The following is a 22,081-nucleotide window of genomic DNA, read 5'->3' on the forward strand; positions in this document are numbered from 1 at the left end:
AAACTAGTGCAATGAACAGTAACGTACAAACACTGAAAACACATGCTTTAAAAGAAGAACAAGTTATCTGCAATGACTATTTCGGCCTTACCTATTATACAAATTAAGTGCAGCACATATAAAAAATGCAGTTTGAACCCACCTAATGTTCTGTTGTGTTGCATGACCAAAGAGTTGTGTGATGGTGGGGAGGGATATGTTGGAGAGAATGGTCTTTGAAAGTGACTCATGGGACTGGCTGGGCTCCCTGAATTCCCATTAACTGTGACTGGAGTCTGTTAAAAAAAGGAGAAAGTATTTATAAAAAAAAAGTTAGTTTGAAGAGTCATATTCAAGAGTGAGCTGCATTATTCTTAACTATGTAACTAATGTACTGTGTAGAAAATTAAGTCTGGTCAGCTAAACAAACCATAAAACCACCATTTAATTGCCATAAAGTAACACAAAATATTCGCTACACAAGGAGTATATGTGTTAGTATGTTAATTTTTAACACAAAAAAAAACCAAGAACAAACTACACACAGTGTAATAGATTATATTTGATTACCAGAAATATGAACCAATTCTTCTGTGTGAGCTCAATCAATAAAATAAGGGCTGAGCAAACAACACTGTCCATCTATGTTATGCATCAGAAAGTTGTCTCCTTCCTCATAAGCTGCCCCATAAGCAGCAATAGCAGGCAACCTAGTACATTATGGGGGACTCAGATGTGGCCCTTGACGCCATCTCGTGGTCACACATTACATTCAAAGTCTTGTGTCATCCCATGTTTACAGCAAAGCGGTGACCTTATATGTAGTCCCAGCTGCATCCATATCTCCTGTTCACTATAATGGAAGTTGAACATGTACGTGTGGCCACCTCTTCACTGTAAACAGGGCACCTGTTCATGGCATTGGTGAATCCCCTCCAATCTACCAGCTCTAGAAGAACCTATCTAGCTTCTGGTTGCCCGTCACTCATATATTTTATAAGTATCTCATGCTATTTTATTTTTTTAATATACAGAATATATAATAAACCGGAGAGGGGGAGGGGTTTGCCTTTATGTAAAGTCTTGTCTAAGGCCCACACTCCGTGAAGATATGAGTGAGGGACATGAACATGTGGAGTCACTGTGGGTAGAGAAACATGGAGCTAAAAACAACAATAAATTACTAATAGGAGTTTACTATAAACCACATTATATACCAGAGTCCACAGAAAATCTACTACTAAACGAGATAGACGAGGCGGCAAATCATAATGAGGTGGTTATTATGGGGGACTTCAACTACCCAGATATAGACTGGGAAACTGAAACTTGTATATCTCATAAGGGAAACAGGTTCTTGGTAATAACCAAAGACAATTACCTCTCCCAACTGGTTCAGGACCCGACTAGAGGGACGGCCATACTGGAATTAGTATTAACCAATAGGCCTGACAAAACAACAGACATGCAGGTTGGGGGACACCTGGGAAATAGTGACCATAAAGTAATAACCTTCCAATTATCATTCAAAAGAGCATTTCTACAGGGAGGAACAAAAATACCAAACTTCAAAAAAGCTAAATTTAGCCAACTAAGAGAGGCCATAGGCCTAACTAACTGGGACAAAGTCCTCAAATATAAAAATATAGCCACAAAATGGGATATCTTTAAAAACATCCTAAAATCTCATTGTGAGAGGTACATACCGTATGGGAATAAAAGGTTAAGGAACAAAAAGAAACCAATGTGGATAAACAGAACTGTAAAGAAAGCAATAAATGACAAAAAGAAAGCATATAAATCACTAAAACAGGAGGGTAGCACGGAAGCACTGAAAAACTATAAGGAAAAAAATAGAACATGTAAAAAACAAATAAAAGCGGCCAAACTTGAGACCGAGAGATTAATTGCCAAAGAGAGTAAAACTAACCCTAAAATGTACTTCAATTATATATATGTTAAAAAGTATAAATCTGAAGGTGTCGGCCCTTTAAAGAGTAATGAGGGGGGAGTCGCAGAGAGCGACGAGGAGAAAGCAAAGCTGCTAAATATTTTTTTCTCCAATGTATTCACTGAGGAAAATAAACTGTCAGATAACATGCAGAATGTAAAAATAAGTTCCCCATTAAAAGTGTCCTGTCTGACCCAGGAAGAAGTACAACAGCGACTTAAAAAGATTAAAATAGACAAATCGCCAGGACCGGATGGCATACACCCCCGTATCCTAAGGGAATTAAGTAATGTCATAGCCAGACCCTTATTTCTGATATTTGCGGACTCTATACTGACAGGGAATGTCCCACAGGATTGGCGCATGGCAAATGTGGTGCCAATATTTAAAAAGGGTCCAAAAACAGAGCCTGGAAACTATAGGCCGGTAAGTTTAACATCTGTTGTGGGTAAACTGTTTCAAGGTTTTCTGAGAGATGCTATGTTAGAGCATCTCAACGGAAATAAGCAAATAACGCCATATCAGCATGGCTTCGTGAGGGATCGTTCATGCCAAACTAATTTAATCAGTTTCTATGAGGAGGTAAGTTCTAGACTTGACAGCGGCGAATCAATGGATGTCGTATATCTGGACTTCTCCAAAGCATTTGACACTGTACCACATAAAAGGTTAGTATATAAAATGAGAATGCTCGGACTGGGAGAAAACGTGTGTATGTGGGTAAGTAAGGTAAGTTTTTTTTTTGCCTTCCTCTGGATCAACTTGCAGGATGACAGGCCGAACTGGATGGACAAATGTCTTTTTTCAGCCTTATGTACTATGTTACTATGTAGGATTGAGTAGAATTGTGTAGGGTCATTGTGACTGTGGGACACCAGCAGTCCATATTATTCACCTCATCAACAGAGCAACGCTAGCACTCAATATGCACTCATATTGATGCATGCAGGACATTTAGCACCTGTACATGCAGCATGCTTCTTGACGGATGATAATATCCCCACAGACTGGAAGCAATTAACTGTAACGGCAGGCTAGGTCAATGTACTGCAATTGCTTGCTGTTCCCACAGCTGTTATAGCATTTATTGTGCACACAGTTTGCAAAAGCATTTTAACCTCAGCAGTTAGCAATGCTTGGTAAATCTCTTTATTTCTTAAATAGATGCGTTATTAAACCAAACAAATATCACAGGAGTAAAATACAAAAAATATAAAATACACAGTCAAGATTATTTCTCATTTTATATATATTGCGCCGCATGACACAGCACTGCGTACAATACACTCACTCTGTCCCTGCCTTTAGTGGGGTTTAGTCTAATGTACATACTGTACATGCCATACACATCTTTTTCCTTAGGCACATGCAATTCAGCTATGTATAGTGTATTTCTGGACTATGAGAACAAGTACTCGGGAAGCTTGGGGAGGACATGTAAATTCCATGCAAATGTACCTATGGTCAGATTCAAGCCTAGAACTGCAGGCCAACAGTAATAACTGTCAAAATCTCTCTGACAGCACCACCACCCTAACAGAGATGTACTCTCACCTTGACAGAGTGTGCATGCGTCTCAACAGGGAGAGGAGATTAAGTTACTGTCAGGCACCTCTGGCAGCAGATATTCTTGCTTACGATTAAAGGCTACTTTCACACTCACATTTGGTGCGGATCCGTCATGGATCTGCACAAACGCTTCCGTTCAGATAATACAACCGCATGAATCTGTGCAGAACGGATCCGTTTGTATTATCTGTACCATAGCCTATTGTGTCAGTGAAAACGGATCCGTCCCCATTGACTTACATTGTGTGTCAGGACGGATCTGTTTGCCTCCGCATCGTCAGGCGGACAACAAAACGCTGCAAGCAGCATTTTGGTGTCCGCCTACAGAGCGGAATGGAGACTGATCGGAGGCAAACTGATGCATTCTGAACGGATCCTTTTCCATTCAGAACGCATTAGGGCAAAACTGATCCGTTTTGGACCGCGTGTGAGATCCCTGAACGGATCTCACAAACAGAAACCAAAACGCCAGTGTGAAAGTAGCCTTAAAGATCAGCTCATAAACAGCACCATACACGTAAGATAGCCAGTCCAGCCAAAACCATCTGGTTTGGACGTTGTTTCTCTTACGTATATATGTGCAGTGCACCTTTAGCTCTGAACCTTCCCTGTGCTGCTCCAAAATATGCTATTTGCATGCAGTTTATTAGCAAAGAATCGACAGGGCCCTTTCAAAAGTTTAAAGCACTCATTTTACATGTTATACACAGGCACGGAAACTTGGGTTTATTCCTCAAAACCTGACAATTTCTCCCAAAAAGCTAATTGTAGAGCTTGAGGAGAGGGCATCTCTACTAACATTCTCTCACCTAAAATAAAGGATATAACCAACTTGGGCTCCGCTGCATAGATATCACCTCTGAGGGGGAGATTTATGTTCTTGGTCTTGATATCCCCTGTGCCACCAAAGAAAGCCAGGCGCGGGCCTCATCATAAATTCAATTTATCCTCCATCAGCCTGTGTGCCTAACTGAAATCTATGCCCACTGGAGTAGATTTCAGTCACCTTTTCCGCCAGATCATCGACGTAAATGAAGATAAATGTGACGGGTCAATGGCCCTTTTTGCAAGTGCTGAGGGCAATGTAAAAACTCCACTTTTGACTCAATGGTGTTTGCATTTAAAAACTCACAAACCTGCGTATATAAATCTCCCCCTATGTTCAGGCCTTATTCACATGACAGTGATGAAAAAAAATGGCCGTTAAAAACTGTAAAATGGTCAATTTTTCACGGATGTCTTTTTGAAAAACAGCCCCTTGAATTGAATGGAGGCTATCGGGCTGTTAAAACTGATAAAATAGGACATGGTCCTATTTTTTGATGTCTGGTATTCACAGTCCGTTACAAAAAAAAAAAATGACGTATGAATACCCCCATAGACTGTCATTGTTCTGAAAATGGCCTTTATAAAAACGGTCACCACACGGCCATTTTTCACTGTCATGTGAATAAGGCCTTAGCCAAATTTATTGCTTTAGGCCTCATGCACACGACCGTATTTTTTTGCGGTCCGCAAAAACGGGTTCCGTTTTTCCGTGACCGTTTTTTCGTCCGTGGGTCTTCCTTGATTTTTGGAGGATCCACGGACATCGTTTTGGTGTCCGCCTGGCCGTGCGGAGCCAAACGGATCCGTCCTGAATTACAATGCAAGTCAATGGGGACGGATCCGTTTGACGTTGACACAATATGGTGCAATTTCAAACGGATCCGTCCCCTATTGACTTTCAATGTAAAGTCAAGAGTTAATATACCATAGGATCTGAGTTTTCTCCAATCCGATGGTATATTTTAACTAGAAGCGTCCCCATCACCATGGGAACGCCTCTATGTTAGAATATACCGTCGGATTTGAGTTACATCGTGAAACTCAAATCCGACAGTATATTCTAACACAGAGGCGTTCCCATGGTGATGGGGACGCTTCAGGTTAGAATATACTAAAATAACTGTGTACATGACTGCCCCCTGCTGCCTGGCAGGTGCTGCCAGGCAGCAGGGGGCAGCCCCCCCCCTGTAGTTAACACTTTGGTGGCCAGTGCGGCCGCCCCCCCCTCCCCTGTAGTTAACTCATTGGTGGCCAGTGGGCCCCCCTTCCTCCCCTGTAGTTAACTCGTTGGTGGCCAGTGGGCCCCCCCTCCCTCCCCTGTAGTTAACTCGTTGGTGGCCAGTGGGCCCTCTCCCCTCCCTCCCCCTCCTAATTAAAATCTCCCCCCCATCATTGGTGGCAGCGGAGAGTACCAATCGGAGTCCCAGTTTAATCGCTGGGGCTCCGATCGGTAACCATGGCAACCAGGATGCTACTGCTGTCCCGGTTGCCATGGTTACTTAGCAATTTGTATAACCATTATACTTACCTGAGAGCTGCGATGTCTGCGTCCGGCAGGGAGCTCCTCCTACTGGTAAGTGACAGGTATGTGCGGCGCATTGCTTAATGACCTGTCACTTACCAGTAGGAGGAGCTCCTGGCCGGACGCAGAGATCGCAGCTAAGTATAATGGTTCTACAAATTGCTAAGTAACCATGGCAACCGGGACAGCAGTAGCGTCCTGGTTGCCATGGTTACCGATTGGAGCCCCAGCGATTAAACTGGGACTCCGATCGGTACTCTCCGCTGCCACCAATGATAGGGGGGGGGGGAGATTTTAATTAGGAGGGGGAGGGAGGGGAGAGGGCCCACTGGCCACCAACGAGTTAACTACAGGGGAGGGAGGGGGGCCCACTGGCCACCAACGAGTTAACTACAGGGGGGGGGGCCCACTGGCCACCAATGAGTTAACTACAAGGGAGGGAGGGGGGGCCGGCCGCACTGGCCACCAATGTGTTAACTACAGGGGGGGGCCCACTGGCCACCAATGAGTTAACTACAGGGGAGGGAGGGGGGGGGCGGCCGCACTGGCCACCAATGTGTTAACTACAGGGGGGGGCCCACTGGCCACCAATGAGTTAACTACAAGGGAGGGAGGGGGGGCCGGCCGCACTGGCCACTAATGTGTTAACTACAGGGGGGGGCCCACTGGCCACCAATGTGTTAACTACAGGGGGCAGTCATGTACACAGTTCTTTTAGTATATTCTAACCTGAAGCGTCCCCATCACCATGGGAACGCCTCTGTGTTAGAATATACTGTCGGTTCTGAGTTTTCACGAAGTGAAAACTCAGCTATGAAAAAGCTTTTATGCAGACGGATCTTAGGATCCGTCTGTATTAAAGTAACCTACGGCCACGGATCACGGACACGGATGCCAATCTTGTGTGCATCCATGTTCTTTCACGGACCCATTAACTTGAATAGGTCCGTGAACCGTTGTCCGTCAAAAAAATAGGACAGGTCATATTTTTTTGACGGACAGGATACACGGATCACGGTCTCGGCTGCAAAACGGTGCATTTTCCGATTTTTCCACGGACCCATTGAAAGTCAATGGGTCCGCGAAAAAAAAACGGAAAACGCCACAACGGCCACGGATGCACATAACGGTCGTGTGCATGAGGCCTTATAGATGGGTGAAATCTTAAACTGACTTGAAACAACTCATTAAGGCCTCATGCACACGACAGTATTTTTTCGCGGTCCGCAAAACGGGGTTCCGTTGTTCCGTGATCCGTTTCAGTTTTTGTTTCCGTGTGTCTTCCTTGATTTTTGGAGGATCACCAGACATGAAGGAAAGTGAAAAAAAAATTAAGTCAAGTTTGCCATACAAATGATAGGAAAAAAACGGACGCGGATGCGTGGACGCGGATGACAATTTTGTGTGCCCCCGTGTTTTTTCACGGGCCCATTGACTTGAATGGGTCCGCGAACCGTTATCCATGAAAAAAATAGGACAGGTCATATTTTTGGGACGGACTGGAAACACTGATCACGGACGCGGATGACAAACGGTGCATTATCCGAGTTTTCAACGGACCCATTGAAAGTCAATGGGTCCGCAGAAAATCACTGAAAACGGAACAACGGACAGGGAACACAACAACGGTCGTGTGCATGAGGCCAAAAACACATCACTTGCAATCACATCAGATTTTACTTTGTGGACAAATGAAATATTGGAGACAAATATCATTTTACTCATATCACTGCAAAGATTTATGCATGAAGATGCATCATATTAGATAAAGATTACTTGGCATTATTTTTTCCCAACTTCCAACTACATCATATTCAATATTAAATGGAACCTGTCACCATGAAAATGCAATGTAAGCTACAAGCAGCATGTTATAAAGCAGGAGGAGCTGAGCCGACTGATATATAGTAAAACTTGTAATTTATTCATTAAAATTCCTGCTCATTCTGGGCTGTGAAGTCCAGGAGGCGGTCCTATCAGTGATTGACAGCTATCTCTGTATACACAGTCATAGAGGGAAGGCTGTCAATCACGGATAGGACCTCCTACTGGACTTCACAGCCCAGAATGAGCAGGAATTTAATGAAATACAAGTTTTTCTGAATCATTTCCCATAAAATCATATATCAATATGCTCAGCTTTCAGCTCAGACACCATGTTCAATGTGACAGGTTCCCTTTAAATGGTGGCATTAAAAAGTACAATTTGTCCCGCAAAGAACAAGCTCTCATACTACTATGTGAATTGAACAATAATAAAAAGTTATTGCTCCAGGGAGGCAGGGAGTAAAAAAAAAAAGCAAAAACTGAAAATCGCCATGTCAGGAAAGGCTAATGCAGACAGCTAAATCAATTCTGAGCAGCAGATGCTATACAGAAACAATGCAGTTGCTATCGCCCGTCCTCATACTGTGGAGGATGTACTGTGGAGGATGTACTGTGGAGGGTGTACTGTGGATGTAAATGAAGCACTTAACGCTCACTGAACGAGCAGCCAGTTGTCGGGAAGGAACGGTAATTGGCTGTTGGTCAGAGTGTGTAAATCCAGAATAAGGGTAAATAGATTAATAGTAGGGTTCAAAGCTTAGAGTCGTGTTTGTGCTGTAGTGAAAGTGATTATAGTAATTTTACAGCAAACACTATTGTGGCTCCAGATATGGGTCTTAAAGTGACAGGTCTCCAAATAATTACACACTTTAACCTGGCAGAATGCAAAGTACATGTTTCCACTGACAACATTGAAAGGAATTAGGTAGATAGCCTTTAGAGATGTATAATTATAGGTCTCCCGGCACTGATGTATTAATGGAATTTACTATAAATATATGCTGCAATTATATTGTTAGTGGTACTGATAGTTTATTAGACTTCATTTATATTGTAAAAGAAATAATTTAACACTTGAATGCTGAGATCTTTAACTCCAGGCTAATTTTTGTTTTTGCATTTTCGTTTCTTCCTCCACGTCTTCCAGGACCCATAACTTTTTTATTTTTCCTTAATACAACCTTTTGATGGCTTAATTTTGTTGTGGGTTAAATAGTATTTTTAAATGGCACCATTTTATTCACTATATCTTTTATTGAAAAATGGGCAAAAAAATGATTTGCCAGGTGAAACAAAAAAAAAAACAACAAAAAATAAATAAAAATAAATGTTTCCCACCATGTTTTTGGAGGTTTTATGTTGTTCACTATACACAAAAAAATACATGACAAGCATATTCTGTGGGTCAGTACCATTACGGCACCATAGTCTGACACAACTTTTTTATGTTTTCATCTAAAGAGCTGTGCAAAGGTTTGTTTTCTGAAGGGCGAGATGGAGATTTTATTTGGACTATTTTGAGGTATATATGACTTTTTATTCAGTTCTCTGGGAAGGCCAAGGTGACCAAAAGATTTCCTGCACAGCATTCACCATGCAGAAGAAATGTTTTACATCTTGATAGTTTGTACATTTCCAGCCTCTGCTGTATCTATTATGTTTTTTTTGTTTATGTATATATGTAAAATTGGTAAAGGACGGGGATAAGAATTTTTACTATTTTTGTGGTCTTTAATTGTTCAAAAATATTTTTCTATTTTTTTCTCTGTGATTTTTTGTCCCCTTAAGGGACTTATACATGATATATTCTGATTTGGGATGAGCGAACCCGAACTTTACAGGTTCGGGGTTTGGATGGTGTAAGAATTCCGTTATGGATTCCGTTATAACGGAATTCGTAGACGGAATGCAAAACAGAAGCCATTAAGAGACATTTCGTTTTGATCGGTCATAATAGAAGTCTATGGCCAAGCATAATGGATCCATCTGGTTTCGGTTATGCAGGACTTTGTGTTCACTATGACAGACCTGGGAGCCCTCTCAAGGCCCCAGGCTATCAAAACAACTGATCAGAGCCCCTGGATTATCTCCTATTCCGGTCCCTGTGTCTGGGTGTTGACTTTATTACGTAGCCGCTATCCACTGCATATGGAGTGGGATCAGCTAATGACTCTGCTCCATACTCCACTTGTGCCCCACTGATGTACTATTACATCAGGGGTTGCAAAGGGGTTAGAAGACTGCTAAATTTATAAGGAGGATTGGTCAGCTAATCTGGCATGTCTGCTTTAATAACTTGTATTTCCCTGAAACAATACTTGAGCAGCTTTTTTTAGAATTCTGTGTTATGTCGTTCTTGTTAAATAATTCTGACCCTCCGATGTCTGACCTGACCTCTGTCTGAGCTGTACTGACCATTCAATGCCTACCCTGACCTCAAAATGTTTATTGGATTGCTCATACTCTGTCTGCCCTGATCTTGGCCTGTTCCTGACTATAGTTTTGTCTGAGCGCTCAATGACCCCTGTGGGTCAGCTGTCAATCACACAGAGATTACTCCAGGAGGTAGCGGCCTGGTGGTTACCCACAGAAAAGTCTAGATCCCAGTACATGGGGTTAAAAGATGAAAGCCAGGGTACTGTCAGGATAAGACCTTAAGCTTAACCCTAATCCAAATCTGTTGTTGACACAGTGGTCCTACACCAACTACACCAACATAGACATTTATAGAATACAAGAACTTTAAAGAATGGGTGTAAAGTCAGCAGTTGCCTAGCCAAACTGCTGTACCTGCTCAGTCTAAACTAGCTATACTATGTCTCCATCACTGTTATTAGTTTTTTCAAAAAGGGGCCCAGTACCTGTACTATCTGATTCAAAGCATGCATATTCCATATGCTAATTGGCTTATCTGCACCACCATTTTTTCCTCCAAACTCAGTAAAAAAAAACTATGTGCCGACTTCTGCTAGGCTTTGCCAAGGTACATGTGCCAGCAAGCATCATGTGCAGAATCATGGGCAGTATGTGTCTGAAACTAGGCTGCGGAACAGTGTCAATCAACTGCAGAGAGCAAGAGTTGCAGTCAAAGCTCACAAATATGGCAGATTTTTCTGAGCCAGATTAAAAAACAACAATTTTTCCTAGTAGTCTAAAAAGATTCACAATACCTTCTCTAATTGATGGCACACTTTTTCTGTACCATATGTAAATGCAGTGTTAGGAGTCTGCTGGGTTCCCTTTAAAAGTCTATAATACTGTACTGTATAACAAAGCAAACACCGTGAACTTTTTACATTGTAATTGTTACTTTGGTAGCACAGATTTTTTTGCAGTATGCAAGATAAAAAACAACTCATATTAAAGTCACACAAGTCCAATTTCTATTATTCCCTGTTTGGAAACAAAATCAGTAATGTATTTCAATAATAAAAGAAAATGACTTAAGATTCTGAATAACTGCAGTCTGGACTACAGTATCTCAATGTTTGACATGTCGATGTTCTAGAGCCCCCAAGATATGAGGGGTAATAATCTGATGTTGCACTGAAAGGAAGAAATCCCATGGCCTTAACACCATTTAAGAGGTTGCAGAAATGTGTCCCCTCAGAAGCAGTTATTATATAAATATGAATAGACATCTTTTCGAGCTATTATACAGTACATTAGCGTTAGGACAATGCAAACAGTAACACTTTAGGGGTCTTTGCATCAATGCTAAAATAGTTGACAGCTATTTTGTAGCTAAAGCTTTGGCGAATATTAAAGTGAAGTAACATTACTGATCTCTCTTACACAACATTTATACAGTAGATATATGAGGGTACTACGAAGCTGACACCTCTGCATTGATACACAGACCCCCTGAAATTTCAACATGCTGTCTCATGCTACTTGATCAATTCACTATTTCTAGGTCCCGTTCTTACTATTAGGTTAGGTTAAAGCACTAGATCACAGCACTGCATTCCTTGTTAGACAAGACACTTGAAACTATGAGTATACCACTTGTGTCTCTGTAGCAGTCTTTTGTCCAGAAATACTAGCAGGGGCCTTGAAAGTGTCCAAAGACATTGCTGCAGGAGGTCCATGATATCCAGGATTCTCTTCTCCCTTGGTGTCCTGCTTTGAAGCTATCTCAACAGACAGTGAAGCTGTATGTTTTTCAGGAACAGGGTTATGGGGCAAGAGGTTGGGTGAGTAGTTTTGTTGAACGTAAGAATGGGCTTTTCTCGGGAAAGTGTTAGAGGGAGAGTTACCTGAAGAGTACTCTTTCAGAATTAATTTTAGGGTGGAAACTCTACGTTCTTTTGAATCCTGCTTCTGCTCCAGAAATTTACTGTTCACGTGTTCTGACTGAACATTAGAAAATGAAACCTGTGGACTAGTAGTCTTTTGTTGCATGCTTGTGCTCGACATAGCAGAATAAAGCATGCTTCCCTTGTTGGACTGAACACTTGTTGGACTTACTATATACCCACTTATCTCGCCCTGCTGGAAATTAGTTGATGGCCTCTGATAACTGCCTTGTCTAGGGGGAGGTGGGGGTGCCTGTTATTTATATGAAACCATATAACAGAAAAGAACATGGAAAGAAACAAAAGAAGAAGCATATATTAGCATGTTTAGAAATGTTAAATTATTAGTTCACGGAAGCTATATTTTGTATAGTCCAGAACAATATAAACCACATGAAAACAATACACCAATACACTAATATGTATCCTTCTGCTTTTCTAGCCATGTTGTATAAACCAATGTGAAGGAATCCAGTTCTATGTCTATAAAAAAAAAGGAACCAACATTTTAAAGGGAAATTATTCCCTTTTCATTGAGCTTCTGAAATTGCTCAATAAGATGCACTGCAAATCTTTACCATACCTACAGGTTTGAAAACTGTCTAGAAAAGGGGATGTGACTAAAAGTTGCAAAATGTGCCAAATTAAAGGCATTCTCCATTATTTGGCGTAAAATACTGGTATGCATGTGAAACAGCCATGATGTTTTATAAAGAAGAATATCTTAGGCCTCATTCAGATGGCCGTAGTGTTTTACGTATTTGCGATTGCGGACAAGAATAGGACATGCTCTATGCTTTCAGTGGAGCCGCGGAAACGGAAACACGGATGCTGACAGCACACGGTGTGATGTCTGCATCTTTTGCGGCCCCATTAAAATGAATGGGTTCGCCTCTGTTCTGCAAAATTGTGGAACGGGTGCGGACCTGTTCATACGGCCATCTGAGTTATGAGTTATCTAAGGCTCAGTTCTCACCATGGTTTTGTGTTACGTTTTATGTATACAAAAAACGTATATGTTAAATGGACGCCTCCAACAGAAGCCGTACAGTTACATCTGTCACCAAAGAATTGCTTACCATGTACCACTTTAATATAGTTGGCAAAATTAAAGGGGTTGTCTCACTTCAGTAAATGGCATTTGTCGTGCGGTAAAGGTTAAAGGGGTTTTCCAACACTTTAACTGCTGAAATATCCCCTGGATAGGTCATCAGTATCTGATTGGTGAGGGTCTGACACCTGGGACCCCCGCCGATCACCTGTTTCAGAAGGCACTGACGCTCCTTCGAGTGCCGCGGCCTTCTATCAGTAAATTCTATGTTGATCAACTGTCAACTGGTGTTACATGTGGTCTATGAAGGGACCATCTACCTAATGACTCTATTATCTCAGATTTCACAATATTACACAGATAAACAGATGAAAATTCTTTCAAGATGCTTACTAGCCTAAGGTCATGTGTTATGTATCTGTATGCCTAATAACAGTTTTGTTAATCTTATGCTTCGCTGTAAAGGAAATGTTCACATATGTATATACATGATATTAAGGTAGCTATAGGTTATTTTTAGGGATGAGCGAATTGACTTCGGATGAAACATCTGATGTCGATTCGCATAAAACTTTGTTCCAATACTGTGCGGAGCAGGAGCTCTGTACAGTATTAGAATGTATTGGCTCCGATGAGACAAAAGGTAATAACTTCGGCTCATCGGAGCCAATACATTCTAATACTGTACGGAGCTCCTGCTCCGCACAGTATTGGAACGAAGTTTTATGCGAATCGACTTCGGATGTTTCATCTGAAGTCAATTCGCTCATCCCTAGTTATTTTCACAAAGCATTTTTTGCCACAGATTTTTAGTACATTTTACATACTAAATTCCATGGAATAAACGCCCAACTAGCCATTGTTATAATTGTAGATTCTAAAATTTATAGATTTTCCCACAGATTTCACCACTTTCAAAGCAGCATGTGTATAATCCAGTGAATCAGCAGCAAAATCTGCATGTAAAAAAGTTTGGACTGATAAGCCTTAGTAAAATGTTGCAGTTCTCAATCATAGTTCTGAAATGAAGCTAACACCACACTTATGGTTTTGTTGCAGATTTTAGTACGGTTTTAGTTTTGTGATATGTGTGGTGCCCCCCTGTGGTTTCTTATGATACGCATATTCTTTATTGAATTGATGATATACTCTTGGGAGCACGTAAGACTGGCATTTTAGACGCCGGTCTTAATAAAGCCCCATAGCTGGTGGAGTATCCGGCGTAGTTATGAAGAGGCGCCGGCTTCTCCATAACTTCAGGGCATCAAGCGCCAGTTCTAAATGTAAGAAAGCTTCTGAGCTGTCTTACATTTAGAACATTTTCTACACCTAAAACAGGCGTAGAAAATAATGACTGAAACGGGCCTTCCGGTCCCTCCCCTTCCCCGCCCAATTTTTTAGACCTGGCGTGAGCAGGGTGAAGTTGCAGATTGCGGCACAACTAACCGTTGCGCCACGATTTGCGCCTGAAGTACATGTAATATAGACGTACTTCAGTATAATAAATGACCCCATTGGTTTATTTTTATCTGATAATAGTTCAAATATATGAAAAGTTATTTCATTACAGAGAAATGGAAATTCAGACACCGTTGTTTGGTATGAAAAACGGTAATAAGCATTTCTTTTTTATTCTACGTTCATGCAAACCTATTATGTAAATTAGAACCTAGAAGAACTAATAAATCCTTTTCAGTGTGCTTCTGAAATTGTTCAATATGACAGACTGCAAATCTTTTACCATACCTACAGGTTTGAAAACTGTCTAGGAAGAAGGGATGTGACTAAAATTTGGTTACAATATTAGAGTGAAAGGATAAAGTTTATTAGCAAAAACTGTACAGCCTGTTGGGCTGCCTCTTGCCTGAATACAAGATAATATACAGTTAAGCATGGAGGCATACAGGTTCGGTATGGTATCCTGTAGCACATTTGCTCACAGATGATGCAGCTGGACCTGTAGGCTGTCAAAGCTGGTGCCCTACAAATGCTCAACTGGCATTAAATCTGGTGAAGGAAATGTTAAAATCTGGCAGAGACAATCCTGAGAAACCCTTGCTGTGTGGGAGCAAGCATTATCCTGTTGAAAAATGCCAGGATGTCCGGCACATATCGCTGAGCTGTTAGTATCCCTCGTATAACTAGTGGGGGTGACCAACTGTCATATGCAATGGCTCCCAAGATCATCACACTAACAGTTGGGGTAGTGTGTCGCTCCACAGCAAAGGCAGGGTTGACGCGCTCACCATGCGGCCTTCATACCAGAACCCAACCATCATGAAATCCCAAACAGAAACAGGATTCATATCTAAAGACGATACGGTTCCAGTGCATAGCAGTCCAGGTTTATCATTCACAACACCACTGCAAATGGTGCATTAGTATCTGATCGGTGAGGGTCCGACACCCAAGACCCTTGCTAATCAGATGGATGCTTGAGAAGGCACTGATGCTCCTGTGAGTGCCACGGCCTGCTAGCAGCTTACCAAGCACAGAATCAGTGAATTCTATGTTGATCAATTGTCAACTGGTGTTACATGTGGTCTATGAAGGGACCATCTACCAACCATCATGGAATCCCAAACTGGATTCATCTCTAAAGACGATACGGTTCCAGTGCATAACAGTCCAGGTTTATCATTCACAACACCACTGCAAATGAAATGATGGGCGTTGTGGCACATAATTTTCTTCTGCTAAGCACTTAGAAATGGTCTGGGCAAAGAAACGGGTATGTAATCAAGGTGCTCCCTGTGTCTTAATGGTGGAGAACGAAACTGTGGGACCTACTCATGCTTGTTGGTGGGTCAAATGATCCTCTCTGCTGGTTGTCTGTCTGGGCCTTCCGAAGACTGTTTGCTGTGTGTGCCCTCACATAACCACTGCTCCCAACACATCCTAACAGCTAGGTCAGAACAGCCTAGATGGTGGGCAATTCATTGAAAGGACTATACTCTTTCTCTCAGTCCAATGATGCATCCCCTGATAAAGGCAAGTCTAACAGTCAATGATCTACCACCAAAAGGTACACTATCCAAAAGTAGCCTCTGGGAGGCTTTTTATAGGGCAGCAGGGGAAGCACTTTTACGCCCTCTTGTGGCAAGAACCAGTGTCTAATTGTACCACACTTGTAATCATTTACATATCTGCCTGAGATACAACTACACTCCAAATTGTTGCCGCAATCCAACATTTCTATTTGCACGCATTATTTTTTCTGTGAGTGTACTACAGAAAACCACAGGTGTTCCCTGAAAGTCTGTATTTAACAGATCTGTATTTGATTAGCGGGTCTGGGTCTGTTCTTTAGGGGATTTGGTATAGAGGGTTTTATCTAGGGTCTATATTTATTCTAGGGTTTTTATTTATTGCAGGGTCTCTTTTTCTGTGGTCTAATCTGAAATATGATTTATTTGGGGGTCTGTGGTAAGGGGGTCAGGTCTGATTCCGTAGTAATTTTTGTGGTCTGTATTTATCTTGTGGTCTGTATTCAGGGCATGGGTCTGAAATATGTATCTATTCTGGATTGGAGTCTGTATTAATTGAGCAGGAGGTATAGTTATGCTCCATATTTATTTTAGGGGTTTAACCTAGAGTCTGTATGTGTTCTGGGTTCATATTTATTCAGAGGTCTTTATTTGTCTAAGGTGTCTGGCCTGGGTGTTTATTCTGTATAGCAGTATGCATGTCCACCTACTGAGGTGGTTGCACATGCTATGTTTCATCCTTCAACTTCTTCCAGAAATATTTACCGTTATAAGCTGTGAAAGTTACAGTGAGAGAGGTGCAGGAGGAAGGACACACTCCCTGAGAAAGGATACACCTCTTGAGCAGCCAGCCTGAATATAATCTATAAGAGCAATTTAAGCAATGAATGGGGGAGCTCTGGATCCATGTGAGGCATAGGGTTGGTTGTAGATTTCTTACAAACTGTCATGTACTATATTATGTCTGCTTTTAATTTTTCACATCAATCATGGCATAACCCCTTTAAAAGGTTCTAGTCTTGGGTCCATATCCAGTGATCTAGTGTGGGGTATTTATTTTGGTATCTGATCTGAATATATACATGTATTTATTTTGGGTACTGGGTACCATTGTATGGAAGAGTGGAATTTTGTTTTAGCAGTACACTGGCATATACTGTCCATATAATTTTTGGCCTCTACCAGGCTTATATAACCTTGTGGAAACCTGCATGTATTTTGGGAGGTTTCCTGGCATACATGCCAAATGTACATCACAATCCAGGTCTAAAACTCATTCAGACACTATTACTGTTTAGGACAAAATATGAGGCAATACCTCGTATTATTTTTGAGGCCACCATCCATCTGTTACTACTTTTTGGGGTTAGTATCTGTAATGCATCATTATTTATTTCTAAACTATAGTTTTATGACCTCCGGGGCAGCACCTGCCACAGCACTGAGGGTAGCAGTAAAAGTTAGGTTTGAGTGCAGAATAGGGAGTTGCTGAAAATTCAAGAAGCCAATGATGTCTGGGAAGCAAAATCTACAGGAGGCGGCATCATGGTGGTCTTGGTAGTGCGTTAAAAAGGGAACTAAACATCTCCAACCAAAGATGATATCACCCATGGTTAAAGAGCTTCCCATAAATGTGTCTAAAAAGTTACCTCTAAATAGGTAGACTTATTTTATAATGTTTAAATGACTGTGAAGACATATGAAGATAATGAAGAATGTTTGGGGAGGATCACTCATCAAATCCTTGCACTGGGCCCACAAATGTGTTAAACATCACATTCTGTGAAATTTAGGTGTGCTCATCTGTTGCCGACTGCTTTTGCATTAGGTTTCTTCTCCTGTGCTAACCAATTTTCTAGGAGGTTACAGTAACTGTAGAAAGTGACAAAAAAAGTTACCTAGAGGGTTATGAATAAAAAAACAGGGTAAAAAATTATATGTAACCCCTTAATGACATGCGCCGTACATAGCAATGCGGGCAACATAGCTGCCGTACCTGCTGTTTCACACAGCAGACACCTGGGGTCAATGTATGTGATTGACGATAATGGCGATCACAGACATTTAACTCCTCAGACGAAGTAGTCAATTCTGACCACAGCATCTTAGGGAGCTTTCCCCAAGACCACTGTGCTACCGGGGTCCAAGCGGTTTCTGTTGCTCTGAGATGGGGGAAGTTGTTCATTGTTTGTGATATTATGTTGGCCTGCAGGTAGCAGTACTGCATTGGAATATACTGAATTTCCCATACACTAATGTATTAAATAACATTAGTGTATGGAAGAAGCAATATAATGATTTTACATGCAGGTCCCCTGGGGGAAGGAGGTGTTTAAAAAAAGTTAAAACGAGATTTTAAATACCGGTATATTAAAAAATATAAAAATTCTAATTACTCCCTTTACACATAATAAAAATAAACAATAAAAAATAAAGATTGTTTGTGCCACCAAATCCTAAAATGGCAAAACTATTAAAATGTAAAGTGTAAATATATTTATCCTGTAACGAAAAAAATAAAATAAAAAAGAGCAATTCATTTATTTTAAGTTTCACTTTCCGCAAACAACTGAATAAATAGTGATTTAGTGAAATTTTCCAAAGTTTTTAAAACACAAGAAAAAAAATACATAAATGTGGTATCACTGTAATCAAAAGAACCCAGAGAATGTAGGGCACAGGTCAGCTTTACCGCATAGGGAACACCGTAAAATCGAAACCCATAAAACTATGGCGGAATTGCTTTTTTTTTTCCAATTCCAACCCATTTAAAAAAAAAATTTCAGCTTCCCATTACTACATTATATGCAGTATTAAATGGTGCCATTAGAAAGTACAACTTAGGCTACATGCACACGACCATATGTGTTTTGCGGTCCGCAAATTGCAGATCCGCAAAAAAAAAAATGGATGACATCCGTATGCCATCCATTTATTTTTGCGGATCTATTGTAACAATGCCTAAAACAGACAAGAATAGGACATGTTCTATTTTTTTTGCGGGGCTATGGAACGGACATACTGATGTGCTGTATGTGTGCTGTCCGCATTTTTTGCGGACCCATTGAAATGAATGGGTCCGCATCCTAACCGCAAAAAAAACGGAACGGACACGGAAACAAACAACGTTCGTGTGCATGAGGCCTTATTCCACAAAAAAACAAACGATTATATGACTGAACAGAAAACTAAAAAAACCTGATGGTTCCGGGACGGCAGGGTTTAAAAAATGGAAACGTGAATGAAAACGAAAAATGAAGAGGTCATGAAGGGCTTAAAAAAGGGCCGAATAGACCTGAAAAAATAGCTCAAGGACCCATATTTGCCAGTAAAGATGCGTAAATGTAAAAGTGAACACATGTAAATGAGCTCTCTTACCATACCTTTCTCTTTGCCTATAAGACTCTTCACAACTACTAGGCACCCTCCATAAGGAGATATTGTACCTCCCAAAAAGTGCACCAAATTTTTATTTTTCCGTATGTTAATATCTTTTAGGTGCAAAAATAAATACATTTCTTATGACCAATAAAAATGAGTATTGGTAATTAAATTTGTGTTCCTGTTACAATATTTATTAAGATTCATGGTTAAAAAAAAAACAGATGAAAACATGCATACTTGATGGTACGGTACCTCTCCATATGGTTATAACGTTCTGAATCTCAGATAAACCCCAAACACCATTATACGGGATTATGCATTGTTCCAGATGGTTCATCTCAAGCTGCTATGTTAAATCTTGCTTAAAAACAATAACATGCAGGGAGAAGATGGAGCTTCCAATCACCGTAATGAGATAAAAAGCTAATTTGAATAAGATCAGATTATATTTATGAAAGAGAAGACAGCAATATTAGAAGGGAACTTTGAGTCCTATAATGAATTAAAGAAGCACTCCAGCAGTTTTTTGGGACAAATAATGCCAGCTCTACAGCAATATTTTAACAGTGTACTTTGTTCCATCACAGCTCAGCTCCATCAATACAAATCCTTTTGTTATGGCCAGGTTTATTATGTGAGCCTCGGTCTTACCTAAATGGACAGGATGACAGTCTCTCCTGTGTTGCTGACTTCCTGTAGGCTACCTGATTATATTATAATCTACCAATTAATTCTCAAACACATCCTCTCCTAACCAAGCTATATCTGTTCTTTTTTCTGTTCTGTCAGTTCTACTAAAGATATTCCTGTCTTATCTACGGGTTCTGGGGTGCAGTAATATAGCAGGGGAGTCTCTACAATGATTAGCAGCATAGTTATAAAACTCCCCTGACTCACCAGGTCTATACTATCTGTGCCTGCAGTGTGCAGAGTCTACAGAGTATCCTATGAGTTGCAGCTTCACAGTGCTCTTAGAGCTGACAAGGAGTCTTGGGAGACAGGCTGATGCTGCTCACATAGGATACACCGAGACTGTAAGTTAGGAGACATCAATTCTAAGACACTGATCTATTTCTGCCTTCACATGGTAAGACTCCACCCCTGTTTCTCTGGCAAACCAGAGGCATAATGGGTAATGTAGACTAGATTACGAGAACCATAAGAGCGGGGAAGAAGAAGACAAGATAGCAGATTACCCATAAATGGACACCAACATAAACAGGTATACAAAATTCTTTAATAATAGACTATGCTGCATTATATGGGGAAAAAAACTGCCGGAGTCCTTCTTTAAAGAGTCCTTCAGAATCTCCAATGAAATCCCTGTTGTTGAGACTATTCTGCTAAGCATGAGTCCAAATATGTTTGGTCTTTCTTCTGGAAGAATAATGTGTGCGTGCTGGTGAATTTTTTTTACAAGCCACGCCATGCCCCATTTATATGACAGAACCAAGAGTTGCTGAGAAGCTTTTCTGGCACCGAGGAAGTTTGCAGATTGTAAGCCCTCAAGGGCAGGGTCCTCTCTCCTTCTGTACCAGTCTTTGTCTTTAAATATGTATGTGCACCACCATGGAATTAATGGCACGTTAATAATAATAATAATAATAATAATAATAATAATTTCCCATCTCCTCATTGAGTCCAGGAGGTCTCCCCCTTTATGAGAGCCTCCCAGATGTTCCATGAGAGTTGGCAGGTATGGCTATAGTAGAGAGGTGTTTTTGGCATGTACTGAGGCAGGTCACCAGCATTTCCACTTCCATTTATTGTAAAAATGCCACTGAACCCCGGAAGTGAAGTATGAAATTCCATTTATTTGCAAATTTCATTAAATTTTCTTATATGTGTAGCCTAGGCAGCTGTGCAAGGACAGAAGCCTCTCCTATATAGCTCCTACTATAATTGATAGGGGCTTTGCAGTAGTGGATTTAAGATTTATATAGTTGCCTAGGTTGCAGGACTACCCCCTCTCTTGGCGTGAACTTTTAATATTTGGGCTGAAGCACCTGTTGACACCTTGCTACTAGAGGAACACTATAACGCCTTGTATTACTTAGGCCTCATGCACACGGGTCCGCAATATGCAGGCACCGGCCGTGTGCTCACTTGAATGGGTCTGCAATCCGGAGCTGAGATGCGGAACGGAGGCACGGAACCCCACGGAAGCACTACAGAGTGCTTCCGTGGTGTTTCTGTCCATGCCTCCGCACCGCAAAAAAAAAAACGAACATGGACCCATTCAAGTTGAATTGGTCTCGATCCGTCTCGGCCGCCACACGGACGTTGGGGACCGCAAATTGCTGTTTGCATGAGGCCTTATGCTGTAAATACCAGCAGGAATATTCAAGGCGTTTTGATTTCTATCTCATTCTTCTTGAAGATATCATCTCTTCACTCATCAGTTCTTGGGGATCTGTGAACAGCACTGTCACAGTACTGTATTACCATTGCAAACGATTCCATCGCTATGTAAGGTATTATATAGGTATTGAAGTTCAAAAGAAACAAGTGAACATAAAGCGTCTAAGAAGCTGTAGTATCATAAATTGTATCTCTAATAGATAGTAGGCTACAGTCACATTGCTGGTTCAGCCCCAGTCGTGGCTCTTGTACCGTTTGCTAAGGCTAAAAATAGATAATAGGCTTTTTTTTTACTGATGCCTTTCTGGGAAACGAACGTTAAAA

The 22,081-nt window shown here is 41.1% G+C and overlaps 1 protein-coding gene and 1 long non-coding RNA gene across 8 annotated transcripts in view; both read right to left on the bottom strand.

The window, feature by feature from the left end:
* The window catches only part of LOC120990160, a 954,651-nt gene that overhangs the window by 825,829 nt on the left and 106,741 nt on the right, over positions 1-22,081 (bottom strand). The gene's annotated exons all lie outside the window — the stretch shown is intronic.
* The window catches only part of SORBS2 (sorbin and SH3 domain containing 2), a 247,820-nt gene that overhangs the window by 125,932 nt on the left and 99,807 nt on the right, over positions 1-22,081 (bottom strand). For 5 of the 7 annotated variants that reach the window (XM_040418738.1, XM_040418734.1, XM_040418733.1 and 2 more), the window contains exons 7-8: positions 11,682-12,227; positions 143-275 (exon numbers count right to left, since the gene is read on the bottom strand). In XM_040418738.1, coding sequence (XP_040274672.1) covers positions 143-275; positions 11,682-12,227 — 679 coding nt within the window. The remainder of the gene's footprint in view (positions 1-142; positions 276-11,681; positions 12,228-22,081) is intronic. The other 2 variants (XM_040418736.1, XM_040418737.1) reach the window with 1 other exon arrangement.

The sequence above is a fragment of the Bufo bufo genome, chromosome 2 (assembly GCF_905171765.1).
Source record: "Bufo bufo chromosome 2, aBufBuf1.1, whole genome shotgun sequence".
Taxonomy (NCBI): Eukaryota; Metazoa; Chordata; class Amphibia; order Anura; family Bufonidae; genus Bufo; species Bufo bufo.